The sequence below is a fragment of the Typopeltis vanoorti genome, chromosome 10, assembly GCF_054136105.1.
Source record: "Typopeltis vanoorti isolate ZY-2024b chromosome 10, IOZ_Tvanoo_1.0, whole genome shotgun sequence".
Taxonomy (NCBI): domain Eukaryota; kingdom Metazoa; phylum Arthropoda; class Arachnida; order Uropygi; family Thelyphonidae; genus Typopeltis; species Typopeltis vanoorti.
In genome coordinates, this window is record NC_143558.1 from 113,786,617 (window position 1) to 113,802,644 (window position 16,028).

The 16,028-nt window shown below is 34.6% G+C and overlaps 1 protein-coding gene across 1 annotated transcript in view; it reads right to left on the reverse strand.

Moving 5' to 3' along the window:
• The window catches only part of tko (30S ribosomal protein S12 technical knockout), a 74,007-nt gene that overhangs the window by 46,990 nt on the left and 10,989 nt on the right, over positions 1-16,028 (reverse strand). The window contains exon 2 of the mRNA XM_090399343.1: positions 5,152-5,231. Within this exon, the coding sequence (XP_090255469.1) occupies positions 5,152-5,215 (64 nt within the window). The 5' untranslated portion in view covers positions 5,216-5,231. The remainder of the gene's footprint in view (positions 1-5,151; positions 5,232-16,028) is intronic.

Sequence of the window (16,028 nt, forward strand, 5' to 3'; positions counted from 1 at the left end):
AGGGAAGTGGAGGAATGATAGTGGCCAATTGAGCAGAGCGCTGTTCATGAAAATATCGGTAGACAAGGTATAAAGCAGAAACTGAACATGTATCAGATAGAGAATGAAGTGGATCTTTGAGATAGGGATCATCATCGTCAAATTCCTGACATGTGCCCTCAAGGGGTGTACAGGATATGATAGTGCTACATGAAAAATTTACATCATTACTAACTTCCTATCTACAATTTTCCTCCAAATCAATCTGTTACCAGCCTCATTATCAGATCTTATATTTCTGACTTCTAAGGCACTTTTTATTGTATCAATCCATCTATATTTTGGCCTTCCTCAGAGTCTTTTTCCTGCCAACCTGGCAGAGAATACTTGTTTTGCTAATTTTTTTCTCTTCCATTCTGTTTAAGAGAACATACCACCTGAGATTAGCTCTGTTAACACATTCCTGGATGCTAATGATGTCAAGTTCTTTCCTAACATCATCATTTTTAATATGATATTGCCATTGATGCCATCTGTTCACGCCCCTAATCTTTCTCGGGACTCTCATATCTGCAGTCTCCAGTCTTTGGACAAGTGTTTTACTTCTAACCCAGCTCTCAGATCCATAAGTTAAAATCGGTTTGAACACTGTCTTGTATACAGTTAATTTAACGTTTGATTAATTTCTCTCCTATTCCAAATAAATTTATTCAGTTGACTTCCTACCATACCAGCTTTATTGATTCTATTGTCTATTTCCATATTTAATTTACCATTTTCAGTAAAAATCATGCCTAAGTAGCTGAAATGTTTTACTTGTTCTATAGGTTCTCCATTCACAACAGTTGATATTTTCAATGCTTCTGCCTATTTTCATTGTCTTTGTCTTGTTATTGCTGATCTTCATACCACATCTATTACAACAGTAATTCAATTTAGTCAGGGAATCATGCAGACTTGTAGCAGATTTATGTAGAAGTATAACATCATCTGCATAAAGCAAAGAGCTGACATTAACATCTCCAATTTTGATATCAGGTTTAATACCACTTTCCTTCATAATGTGATCCATATAGATAATGAATAACAGAGTGGATAATGTACATCCTTGAATGACACCGGATTTAACATTAAACCATCTCCCTGTACTTCCTTCAATTCTAACTGCTGACTTACAACTCAAATAAAGACTAAGTATTGCTTGATATAATGTCCCACTTATATCATACATCTGTAGTGTTTTGAATAGTTCGTATCTTAGTACCTTGTCACATGCCTCTTCCAGATCTACAAAACTTAAATACAGATCTTTATTATATATCCCCGCGATTTCAACTATTTGTCGTAAAGTGAAATTCTGATCCTAACAGCCTCTATTTGGCCTGAATCCAGCTTGTTCTTCACCAAGTTTCTCTTCCACAATCCTTTTCAACCGTTTCTCAAGTATACTTGCATAAATCTTACCAGGAACACTCAGTAGAGAAATACTGAGTGTTCCTGGTAAGATTTATGCAAATACCTGTATAATTCTCACATTCAGTTTTATTTCCCTTTTTATATATGGGTACTATGAGAGCTCTACTCTAATCATCCAGAATTTGTCCCTCTGTCCAGGCCCTCTGAACTATGCAGTGCAGCCACTATAAGACTTTTATGCCTCCATATTTAAGCATTTCTGGTTGAATATCACTACTCCTGCTGCCTTTCCACATTTCAGGCCTTTGATGGCTTTTTCTACTTCAAGTATGGATATGTATTTCTGACTGCATGCCTGTTGAGTGTTTTCCACCACTCTGCTATCACTGCTTTTATCTTTTTTTCCAGTTTTCATATCACCTTTATCATCTTTAATTCCTTTTACAGCACTCTTTCCTCCATTTCTGAGCTTCTTCAACAACCTCCAGAATATCTTGCCATTTCCTTGATATTTATTTTCTATGTTTTCACCAAAGTCTTCCAATGACTTTTTTTTAGATAGTTTTACACAGTGTTTCGCTTTCTTACATTTGTCTCTGTATTCTCTAAGAGCACAAGCTGACTTATTTGCCAGGAACTTTTGATATGCTTTCTTTTTTCCTTCACTGCCTCTTTAACTTCCAGTGTCCACCATGGAATTCTGATTTTTCTATCCTTGCCAACCTCACCACATACCTCTCTGGATGAATCAATCAATATTTTCTTGAGAGCTTGCCAGTGAATCTCCAAGGTTTGATTCCTGTTCTCCAACTCTTTCATTTTTTCTTGAATAATGTTTGTATATTTCAGTCTACAGTTCACATCTGAGAGCTGCTCAACTTTTATTCGTTTTAAAACTTTCTTACGTGTTATTCTTTTCAATATGAAATTCAGTTTTATCCTGCTTAAGACTAAATGGCGATCACTTCCAATTTCAAATCCTCTGTACACTCTAGTGTCCTGCACCAGGGAGAAAACATCACTATCAACAATAACAGTCAATGAGACTTTTCTTATTCCTTGCGTCTTCTCTCCATGTGAATTTATGCACAATTTTATGTTGAAACATTGTTTTAGTAATAATCAGTAATAATAACAACCTGACAATCATTTCCTACTCTGTTATTTAGATCCCCAACAAGGACCAACTTTACTTTTTATTTTCCATTGTGTCAGTTGCTTTCTCTAAAGCCTCAAAAAATTCCTCCACTTCTACCTTAGTAGAATCTTCTGTGGGACCATAGGCACAAATAAGTCTCATTGTCCAGTTCTGATATTTGCCCACATCACTCTACTTCAAATTGCCTGCTATACAAAAAGATTAGCTTGGTATTTAGTTGAATATTATGGCTATTCCTGCTTTTCCTTGATTGTCATTGCCTGAATATGACATTTTTTATTTACTGCTCAGAAAGATCTCACCAGTTTTTGTCTTTTTTGTTTCAGTCACTCCTATTATGTCGATCTGGTACTTATCCAATTCCTCAGCTAGCTCCATTTCTTTGCCATTCAGGCTTCTCATGTTGATAGTACCAATCTTGAATTCTGGTGATGTTGAGTTGGGATGTGTTTTAGGATTTGTTCCAGTAGCTGACTTTTCACTGTTCACCCTGGTTCCATGGCAAAAACAATAGGGGCCTTGTTTAACCAGGTGATGCCCCAGCTGGCATGAAATTCTGTCATGTTGTACCATCATTTTATATTGTAGTTTAAGCTAATAGGAATACAATTTGGTCGGCAAAATCCCAAATTGCCAGCCCATCCTCATTTGTTCAGTATCCAGGTAGACACCTAATAGGGTGCACCACGAGAAGGTGAGGATTGGACATTAGGTCAGAAGCCCTGGTTGGTTCTCTGCATTCCTTTAAAGGCAATGTGGAGGTCTCCTCTCAGTTATACAGCTTTGATCCTTAAGTACCCCCTAACGGGGTCATTAATTAACATAATTATCCTTGTCTGGATGGCATTAAACAATCTTAGAGAGGATTTTGGTGTACCATTCCAAATATGTGAGCAATATTCCATGGTTCGATGAGTTTGGTATCTGTACAGAGTTATCTGCTGTAGAGGTGTGAAGTAATGTATTGAGAGTGGAAAAGTACATCAGTTTTTTGGTGGCTGCATATGCTATGGTCAAGATGTGTTTGTACCAGGAAAGGTTGGTGGTGTAGTTCTGTCCAAGAAGGTAAATCTGTGTTTGGAATTCTGGGTATTAGTGAAAATTAGAGGAAAGAACATGAGATCTTTCTTGTGAGAGAGAGAGAGAGATTACACAGGACTGAATTTTGGTGGCAATGAAGTCTACTGTCCTTACCCCCTGAAATATACATATAGTTAGGATATCAGCATTCAGGACATTGGTCATAGTGGATATTGAGGGTTCTAACAAATGAGCATTACAAGATTTGTCAAACAGAGTGTACTCATATGCAAAGCTATAAATAGCATTTGAAGTTTGTGAGAGAGCAAGCCATTTATAAATAGGAGGAAGAGAGTAGATGAAATTACAGAACCCTGGAGTACTCCTGCAATGGGAGAGTAATCTGAGGAGAGGAAACTATCCACCCTGACCTGTAGTGAGCAATCAGTGAGAAAGCTGGCAATCAAGTTGCAGAGGGTTGAAGACAGACAACAGAATTGCAATTTAAGTATTATATAATGCAATATGACTCAATGTTAAGGGATATGTTTTGATATGCTTTTGCTAGCATATCCATCTTACGAAAAATTATTAGAAGTAAGAAAAACAAGTGGATCAATGCAGTGAGTAGAAAACAGGCAATAGTTCTAAATTCTGATGGCAAGCGAATGCTAGAAATCTACCAAATCACTGAAATAGTTTACTGACATATCTCTTTGTTGATGCTTACTCAAGCTCAGTTAAGTGTCTGGTGTAAATATTTATTACTGATACTTGCCACAAAAGAGTTTTCTTATTTTACAGTTAATTGTAACTATGGCAAACTTAAGACCAAAGGAACAGTTTAGAAATCATTAGAAGGTAACATTTGCTGGAATAGTTTATTAGAAAACTTTATTAGGAACTTTTGCTAAGAGTAAATTTCTTTTAGAATAGCATTATTGTTGCCATGGGGCTTTGGCTGAGACTTTTTGAAGTATGTGTTAGTGAGTGAATTTGCTTCCTCCTCAAATGCAAATAGTGTCTAAAAGATTTTGTGATTACATTTTAATTCAAGGTCATTGCTCTCCCTACTCCCTTCAAATTTAAGCATTACTCTCGCCATTATATCTTTAACTGACTAGCCAAAATGATTTCTCATTGCTAATGGATGATTAGGAGATTGGTTTCTTTAATATGAATAGCATGTAAGTAGTATATAATGCAAAACTCCTCATTTGCAACCTAATAAGTTTATTCTCAAACAGCTATTAGGATTGATTTTGTGTTTTAAACTACTGACATTATGTAATTTTACTATAATATACTTGTTTTTAATAATATTATCAATGAAGTTTTTGTGCTTTCAATATTGCTACTGTATGTTACAAAATTATCTATCTCTTTTTAATATAGCCATTCCTAACACCATTAGAATCCACTAGCTTATAGAATAGATTTCACTGACCTGTTATCAAGAGAAGTAATGGTATTTTTCTTTGGATATATATGAAAGTATACTAAACTATGTATTAATCAGTGAGAAAGTATTAAATATGCAATTCAAAATGTATGAAGTCTTTAAGAAAGAAACTTACCAGTTCTTGTGAGATTCCAATTATTGGATAAAGTAGTAAGGCCTATTCTTAGGAAACTAATCATTGCTACTCTCAAGAATCTGAAATAAAAAATAAAAAAAAAAGAAAAAACTTTCAACATTAGCATTATAGAAGAGTTATGTAATTAGTGGATCAGTTTTTGAATATTTCCCTCATAAAATGTTTAAAATAAACATGCTTATCTTCAATTAACCTTTATTTCAGCTAATTTCAGGTCACTGGAATTTGATTCATGAATTAATTGAATTCAGTAATGTTAGGAGTGTTGTATTACAAAGTGATAAATTCCAAGAACTGTCATAATCTGCATTTTCTCCTATCCTTCTTTTTCTCTTATTCATAATTTGTCTTCACTTAGGCCATTTACTAACTTGTGTGTGCAATTAATGTAAAATGTTTTCATTCTTCTGCATTTTTCTCTAGGTTCTATGGTTATCCTGATAATTTAAGAAATTTTAATTATTGCTGTTACCATAGGTGCAACATTGTTACTGTACAACTATTGGAAAAATATCAGTAGCAGAATGTTAAGATGCAGAAACATCTTTGTATTCTGCCAAAGTATGAAATAAATGCATATCCAATAAGAAGTGTGCCAGTTTACTAGTTATGAATGTGTGTATTTTACCTTTAACATTGCCTTACAAGCCCCTTGTTATGGGATATAATGATCTGAGGACCATCTCTGGTTGACATACATACTTAAACAATTCTCTTCATGTAACATGTGAAGGAGAATATTACTTATTATTCCTTATTCTGCACTACTGAGACAAATTACTCTTGTTATTCTGCAAATGAATATGGTTCCTTGATGCTCATGGAACACAAATGACCAAGAACTGCAGATCCTATTGTTGTTCAAATAAAAGTTATCAAATCTATTCATCTGTTGAAATCTATGCAGCATATTAGCTAACAGTGGCCAGGTATTAAGCAATATTTGCACTGCATTCTTTTGTAGTTTATCCATGTGATACTTGTTTTTAAGAGTTTTCTTCTTTTTTTTTCTTCTTTTGCTTCTACTATATTTTAGATTTTTCTGCTGTTCTGTGCTGTGTATTTGTTCTTCATATTGCACACTTTATGTCCTGTGATAATTCAGGACAAATATTTTGCAATTCCTTAGCAACTTGATATGTGCACATCACGGCATAAAATATTCCTCCACAGTTCAGCCGGTATCGATGATACCCTTTGGTTGGAAAGACCTGAGTTAGAATCCCATATAGGATGTGAAGAACCTTTATGAGGTATTTTTATGAAGAATTAAAGTGAGCTAGGTGATTTTATGTGGGATGGCTGGGTTTTCTCCCAGAAGCTCAAGTTTTTTTGTATTACAAAACAGCCAAACCAGCCAGAAGACTACATGCAGTTTACTAACAATTCATTGACTGTAAATCCAGTATAACCAACCAACAAAATATTGAAAATAGGCCTTTAATTATTAATAAGCATATTTCAGGTTGATAAGAATTCAATATCCATTTAAAAGAGACTGCTACAGCTAACTTACTTTTTGGGTGAAAAAGGCTTGAAAAGTTCTTCCATGCATTCTTGACAATTAAAATCAACTTGGCAAGCATGTACTCACACTATGAGTGTTATTCATACCAACTCATGCAAGCGCAAACTCAGAAAACAAAAGGAATACTTTGTTATAATGGAAGATTTGGACTTGACTCTAAATTTCCTTTAGAGTTAAATTGAAGCTGTGTGACTTCAGTGAATTCACTTTGGTGAAAGCTGCATTATTCTATTTATTTTTTAATCATCTCTTTCAAAAAAGCAAGTATGGCAAGTACTTGTAAATTCATCCCTTTTCTGAGAGCTAAGAATAATTCAGTCACTGAATTCTCTCACAATCCATCATTAAATATAGACCTTTGGAATATACCTTCTAAAAATTTTTAGGAAGATGATAACTTCTATAAAGAATATTGAGAGTTTGAAATCTGACTTATATACTCTTGACCATATCCCTGTCATTGTTACAATAAATGTTTTTTAATTATAATAGGTTTTTTACTGCAGCAATGACTGACAGAGCAAATTTACTCACTATTCTAAACTCCTAGTATTTCTATTCTAAAGGAAATTCACTATAACACTTCACTGCAATAAATTGAAGTATTCCTTTGGTTTCCTTATAAGTTTTCTATGGTGAGAGTTACTGTATATCACCTCAGATTAATTCCATGTGCACACTTTAGAATGAATGAATGAAGAGATTCTTTTTAGTGTTTATTTTTTAATATGGACCTGCCATTGATGCAATTTGTAAACTCCTCTAATTTTCCTTATACCTCATATCAGTAATTTTCATTATCTAACTGTTGTTTTGTTTGTAACCCATTTCTCCAATTCATGTTAAAAAAAGTGATTTTAATTATCATGTTTACTGCTCATTTGATGTTTTAACTAATATTCTCTTATTCTATATCAATTTGACATGTTGTCACTATAACATACAACTTATGATTATGCAACATTATCCATAGTGACATACTCAAAACAAAAGAGGAATACTTACATCCGAATGTACACACTGGTGAAATGTGTAGCATGTTATGCACAGCAGAGATTTATGGTCAATCATACCAGCTGACAGTACTGTCATTTTTTGGAGTATCATCCAGCAGTCTGATATACTCATCATGTAATCATCCTTGCACATAATCATTTCATTAAATGTCACCTCTATGAACTTTATTTGAATAGTTTCTTAAACCTATATCTGGTAGTGTAATTTTTTGCATAGTAGCCTGCATTCATCTCATCATCATCCTGACATGTACCCTCAAGGGATGTACAGGATATGATAGTACTACATGAAACTTACATCATTACTAACTTCCTATCTACAATTTTCCTCCAAATCAATCTGTTTGCCTGTTAAGACTCCAACATTATCAGACCTTATATTTCTATCTTCAAAGGCACTTTTTACTGCATCAATCCACTTATATCTTGGTCTTCCTCTGGGTCTTTTTCCTGCCAACCTGGCAGAGAACACTTGTTTTGCTAATCTTTCCTCTCTCAAAATTATATATATACTTTTAATCCTTGCACCAAATGGTTGCTGAACATCCTGTTTGGCCATAAATATGGGAAATAAACAAGAGATCATATAAATTCCTGAATGAATTATTAGGTGATTGTTAGGGAAAAGTTAAAATTTACTAACTTATTCTCATTCATTAAGAATGAGTACATATCCAACAAGAGGCTGCATCTCACCTTAGTGAGATAGCCATTGGGTTTGAAGCATCAGTCAGTGCAATCAATTCTTCACATTTTGGGTGAGACAGAACTTACACAGCCCTCTCATCTTTTTTTTTTTATTTTCATTTGGTTTCTTTTTTGTTACTTTTGTATTCAAGGTTATATATATATATATATATATATTCTTTTAATTGATTTCATTCCATGGTTTTTAATCTTTAGTGACCTAGTAAAAATGAACTCAGTCTTCATGATCAGAATATGATTAAACTGGTAATTCTGAATATTTTAACTTAATTCAGTTAGCAATAGTCATTTTTTTAAAATGATTTCCACCCATGACTGTAAACCTATAGGAACTATTTTGTTACTTTTTCACCATTATTATTATTATTTAGATAATCAAAAAACCCTGTTCTAGAACTTGTAACATTTTCAAGCCATTTCAGGCTCATAAGTGGAGCAGTGGTCTCGCATCTAAAGATATTTACAAACATCCATGTCCAGAGCAGGATTTGAACTTATACCCTGTTGGTTGAAGAATAGGTATGTGAACCACTGACCATCAATGCTAGCATGAATTTAGAAGCTTTTTTTTTTTTTTTTTTTTTTTTTACCATATGCTGTTTTAAGTTAATATTGTACCACTTTATTTTAACTATCTTTTAATTTTCAAATAACTATGAATTCAAGAATAACATTCAATAAGTTCCTTCGCTTAATCAGGATGTGTCAATAACTGAATAAAGACAGAAGATGGAAAAGTATTTACCTCAAAAGAAAATAAGTCAAGAATAAAACTTTTTTTAACATTATTTTTAAGTATCTTGTTCATATCAGGATACACATCCTTAACATGAAAAAATTGTAAGGACAGTTTATCTAAAACCATTTAATTAATATCATCATATTTCTTTCTTTGTTAAAATTCATGTAAATTATATCCAGGTTTAGAATTAATAATAGAAAGACCAGACCAAATCAAAAATAGACATAAATTAATATAAATGGACAAACAAAGTGAAATAGATTATATTTTATCATTTGATGTAAGAATATTTAAAGATGTTTCAGTCTTCAATCAAGTAGACATAATAAGTAATCACAGATAGTTAGACAAGAAAAAGAAAATTACAAGATGAAACTGAATAAAACAAAATATGTAAAGATAAATAATGATACATTAGTAACCAACAAAAAAATTATACCGAGAAGAAGAAATTCCAAAAAAAAAAAATAATAATAATAATATATATATATATATATATATATATACACAGGTAACCCTTGTATAACGTGGTACTTATACAACGTGGTTTCGATATAACGCGGTCTACAATTGTAGTATCCCTTGTTCAATGCGGTTTCAATATAATGCAGTCTACAATTTCTAGTAACCCTTTATTTATTTATTTTTTTCATATTTTTCACCGCGCGACTTAAAAATCAAATTTTATCTTCGTTAAATTTGTGTCTGCTCGTATAGCACAAGTAGTTATAAGTATCAAATTTAGTTTTATTGTATCACTGAATAAGGTACTGTACAGAGGCTTTTGAAGTCTGTGTCATTCTCAACAAATAGTGCAATTAGAGACAGATGGAATAAAAACGGCGCTAACTAATAAATCACATGTCCCATCTCACAGAAACTATGCTGTATAGACTTAAGCAAAACCATATGTTGCACCAAAACACAGTATCTAACTAAAAACTATTGTCCAATTTTTCAATTATGAAATAAGTGTTTGTTTTATTGCATTTGAAATTCTCGATGTCATTTATGACAGATCACAAAGGCTAACTTAAAATAAAAGACTACCAAGAATTGAAATATGCCATATAATGAATGTGTGAGTTTGTCTGCCAAGAAGCTGTAAAATTCAACCAAGGGTTGAAACGTTTGTGCGAGTTCAGCCAGTCAGTAATGAGTAGGTCCATTGGAACGATAAATGACACCCTGTTGTGAATGTGTTAAAACTAATAGTGAATGTTGTTATGACAGTTTCAGATGTTATGGAATTCGACTGAAGAGAATTAGCATTTCAACTCAACACTTGTCGGTTCCTTTTGTCTTTGGGTCGGCGATCTTTTGTTAATACCGCACTAATCATATGCACGTCTTTATAGCTACTGTCTTGTGTAAAACAAAATTCAGCTTGTACGTATTGTAACAATTAAAAAAAAATTTAATAATTTATAAGCGTATAAAAGGATATCACCTGTAAATCGTTGACATGCCAGCAAAATTCTCAGATGAGCCACCTCTGGCATGAGTACCATAGGTTCGCCATCTACGGTTTACTGTATAAAGTGTTTATTGTTGAAAATTGTCTTTGTTTTCTGCCAGGAAAGCGCATTTAAAATCATAAGTGTGTTATTCTCAAGCTGAGCAGTTTATTTTCTGGTGAGTTACATACATATGTAATGCTTTTCTTTTTATGTAAAAGTTTATTTGTATTGTAATGGCCACTAAAACTGCAACGAAAGGGAAAAAACCAGCATTGAAGAGGAAATTCATTTCTCTAGAGTCTAGAAGAAAAAAATTAAAATCTTGGATCGGTTGAAAATTGGAAAAAAACCAGGAGTTGTTGCAAGGACTCTGAATTTAAAATGAACATAAAATCCGAGAAAGTGTTATTGCTGGGTCAACGGTAAGTGCAAAGCACGTTTCTCGTGTTCGCGATATTCTAATAGAAAAAATGGAGAAATCTCTAATGATTTGAATAGAAGATTGCACTCAAAAGAAAATTCCTTTGGATGGATATCTTATTAAGCAAAAAGCTGTCAAAGTTTATAAACATTTAAAAGAACTCGATCAAGATTCTTCAGAAGAAATCTCTCAGCATGGATTTTGTGCCAGTAAGGGTTGGTTTGAAAACTTTAAAAAGCAGTTTTCTTTGTATAATCTTAAAATCCAGGAAGCATCAGCAGACATTGAAGCTGCCCGGAAATACCCAGTATTTTTGTCGCCCAGCAGAACTTTTAAAAATCATTAAGTGCAGACCAGGTGTTCAATGCAGATGAATCTGGGTTATATTGGAAAAAAAAATGCCAAAACACACCTATATTTCGAAAAATGAAAGATTAGTTACCGGATTCAAAGTTTCTAAAGATAGAATAACTCTATGGTTTTTCTAGTAATGCATCAGGTGATTACATGACAAAATCAATGTTTATTAACTGATCCGCAAATCCTCATGCAATGAAAGGGCTTGACAAGTCCAACATATCTGTTTATTGGTGGGCCAACAAAAAGGCATGGGTTACAGCTAGCATGTTTGAAAATTGGTTCTTCAAGTGTTTTGTACCCGATGTAGAAAGTTGCACGAAAAAAAAGAATATGGACTTCAAAATTCTACTAATTTTAGATAATGCACCAGGCCACCCAACAAATTTAAGCCATCCGAATATTAAAATAACTTTTTTGCCGCCTAATACTACTTCACTTATTCAACTACTCGACCAAGGAATAATATCAACATTTAAGTCATATTATATTCGGCAAACATTTCAATTAATTTTGGAAAAAATGGAATCTAATCCAAACACGACAATGCCTCAAGCGTGGAAAGAGTTTTCAATATTGAATTGTGTAAACATTATTTCTCTGTTCATTAAGGAATTACAACCCTCTATGCTGAATGCTTGCTAGAAAAAAATATGGCTTGAAGCCGTTCTGAAACAAAATTTCGTACCTCCAGTGGATGCCGAGCTACGTCGTATAATAAACGTCGCACACATTTTTGGAGGAGAGGACTTTTGCAATATGGTTGAATACGAAATTAGTGAATTAATTGATGGAGAAACAGATTTAAATAAGGAGGAACTGGTACAATTAATAGATGGCGTCGAACCAAATGGCAGGGAAAGTTCTGCCAAAGATTATGAATCCATTAAAGAATTCAGTTTAAAGAAATTAGCATAAGGATTGGACTTGGCAAGAAAGTTAGGAAGTTATTTTACGGATAATGATCCCTGAATGGAGCACTCGGGAAAATTCACGGGACAATTGGATATTTGTTTAGCGCCATATTATGAACTTAATAAAAAACTGCAGCATAGTGGAAAGCAAAGTCTTATTACTGACTTCTTGATGACTAAACCAGCCGAAGTATGCAATAAGAATTATACAAATGATGTCCAAGAGATTTCAAGAGGTGACGACCTCCGGCCACTTAAAGAACATCTACAAAATGTTATTTCTGAAGACAGTGATGACGATTAAAATAAGAGCTTTATTTCATTGGGTCTAAAACATTTATGCATTATGTGCAATGAAATTTATGTACAATTTGTAATTTTTATAATTTTTTACTACATATTTGTCTCATAGTTTATGTTTTCTTGCATGAATTACCTGAATTAAATAAAAATATTGTTTTTGTTGGATATGTCATTGCTGTTTATATAATTAAAAAAAAAAAAAACGATTTTGGAACCTAACCCTACCTTTTCTATGTGATCTAAGTCTCATATAACGCGATTTATACAACGCGGCATTTCTATGGAACCTAACATCCGCGTTATACGAGGGTTACCTGTATATATATATACACACACATAATCGAAGAAATAACATGGGAGGATGATGTTGTCAGTGATAATGGGAGAATGACAAACACAGGAGGATATAGTAGAAGTGTTTAATGAGCTAGTGTGTATATGTTTACAAATGCTAGAAGTATTCAAAACAAGGGGAATAAAACTGCAGCATTGACTGAGTTCATTTGCCCAAAAATTGTTGGTATAAGTGAGACATGGTTGAACAAGGATGACATTCTGACAGTAATAGAGTAGGAGGGATATGTAGTCTTTTGTGAAGATGGACAAGACAAAAAGGTATGAGGAGTATTATTGATGATGACAGAGGAGTGTGCTCATCTAGGGTGGAGATGCAAAGAGCAAATACTGACAGTGGTTTTGAAGCAGTAGGTGTGAACTGGAGTTGGGTAGGATGAAATGTTTAGTAGAATGTTGCTATAAACCTGGTAATGTGGAAGGCAGTGAGATGGAAATGCTTAGACAAACTGGTCTGGCTAATAAGAAAAAGGTGATCATTATGGGCAATTTCAATTATGGCAATATAGACTGGAATGAAAAGACAGCATTAGGAACCAAACAGAATGAATTTCTTGAGTTTTTTTGGATTTCTTGGATGACTACCTTAAGCAGTAGGTAACAGAGGCCACATGTTGATTATCTCATCACAAGATATTGTTGTAAATGAAGTGTCACATATTCCTCCAGTTGGTGAAAGTAACCATGAAGTGTTCACTTGGGTGGCGGCTGCCCTTACTAGGATTTTTGGGAAAAAGAGTTATACGTGGAATTATAAAGCAGGTAATTATGATAAACTCAGGAGGCAGCTTGCAGCGATATCATGGAATGAGGAATTGCATGGAAAGGAAATCAATACTACTTGGTCTCTACTCAGGAAGTGTCCGCGCGGTTAGCCTAGTGGCTTTGCGCTTCGCAACCATATGCCTGGGGAAGGAGTGTCCTAGGTTCGATTCCTGTCGTCGACATGAGGAGCTTAAGGATCTTCCTCAGCCATAGCCAAGTTAGCCGGTCTTGGGCGTGGACAGCAGGGTTTTTACCCCCAGTTTATCTGGGGGTTTTCATCCCGCAAGCAGACAAACCGGCCCCATCAACACACGGATCTACAGCCATAAATACTTAACCCCCCATGAGGGGGCTCAACTCGCCCCAATAGGGATGGGAAAGAAAAGGGAGGGAACTTCATACAAATAAATAAATAAATAAACTCAGGAAGTATCTGGTGGAGACAATGACTGAGTGTATTCCCAAGCTCAGGAGATTAAATAAGGTAAGTTTAAAATGGATGACTTAAAAGAGGTGAGGCATGCAATCTGGAAGAAAAAGGCATTGTGGAGGTGGCACAGGATGAGTGAAGATAATCAGTTACATGAGGAGTACAAAGAATAAGCAAGGAAAGTGAATTCACTTAGTAAGGATAGCAAAAGTGTGATATGAGCAGCAGTTAACAAATGATACTAAAAGAAATCATTGGGAGTTTTTTCGATATGTGGCCAGTAGAAGGAAGAATGATTATCGGAGGATCATGTTGGTCAGTGATAATGGGAGAATGATAAACACTGCAGAGGATATAACAGAGGTATTTAATAAGCAGTTCATTCCATCCTTGTAATTGTAACATAACACAAAACACTTGAGTGCAGTAGAAATGGGGGGTAGAACCAATAATAGTGAATGAGCAAGAAGTATATGAGGATTGAGTAAACTTGATGTCAATAAGGCCATGGGACTTGATGGTATATCACTGTGTGTCTTGAGGAAATGGTCCAGGGAGTTAACAACAGCTTTAACTTACACTTTTAACATGAGTCTCAGATTAGCCCAAGTTCCAAATAAGTGGAAAGATGGCGAAATTGTCCTGCTTCATAAAGGGTGATAAGTCTAAGGCTTTGAATTATAGGCAAGTCTGTTGTCTGGAGTTGTGGTCAAGATGTTGGAGAATCTAGTGAGGACAAGGATTCAGAACTGTTGACAATAGTAGAATTCTCTTTAATGGACAGCATGGGTTTGCTAAAGGAAGATCGTGTTTTACTTATTATAACAAGGTGACAAATGCACTGGACAAGGGGGATGCATATACAGTAGTATATTTAGATTTTGCAAAGGCTTTCGATAGACTGCCATGACAAACTAGTAATTAAATTGGAACAGATGGATCAGATAGTAGATGAGTACTCTGGATTGGAGATTGGCTGGCTGATAGGTATCAACAGGTTGTGTATGGGAGCATGATATCCCAGAAGAGCAAAGTAACTAGTGGTATGCCCCAGGGGGTCTGTTTATTATTACCTTAAGACCCCCATGGAGTCAAAAACTCATCTAGGAGGTCCTTTTGTCATACACACAGCTCATCATAACACACCTTAAACACACTCACATTCTCCACACTCTAAGGCAAGGCATTCCAATCATTCACAACTTTGCACGCAAAAAACCTGCTTCTCACTCCCTGTTCACACTCTCCTTATACAGCTTCCAGGGATGACCTCTTGTTCTCCCACTGTTTTCTGTAAAACCTCTTAAACACCGATCCTATAACAATCCCTTACTAACTTGCAGGCCTCCATCATATCACCCCCTCTTCCGCTTATCCACTAGACTTTATAGATTGCATCTTCTCAACCTCTCCTCATATTCGATATTCCAGAGATCAGAAATTACCTTAGTCAGTCACCTCTGGACCCTTTCCAAAATATCTTCGTCCTTTTGACAACCAGGTGAGCAAATCTTTGCACAGCAGTCCACGTGTGGCCTAATCAGAGCCTTAAACAATAGAACACTGACTTCTGCAAGTCAGTGTCCTCTGCATCATTATTCCCAGAATTCGTTGTGTTTTCCTCACAATTTTGGCAATGTGGCCTCTAAATTTTAGATCCTTATCCATCATCACCCCAAGATCTTATTTCCTCCACCTCTCAAATCTCCACCAAGCATAAATTTTACATCCCATCTTTGTTTCCCAAATTTTAAACCTTACATTTTGCAACAGTGAACTGGGATCCCCACTTACATGCCCATTCACTTAATCTATTCAACTTTCAATTCAATTCAAAATATACCTATTTTGGGGCAAT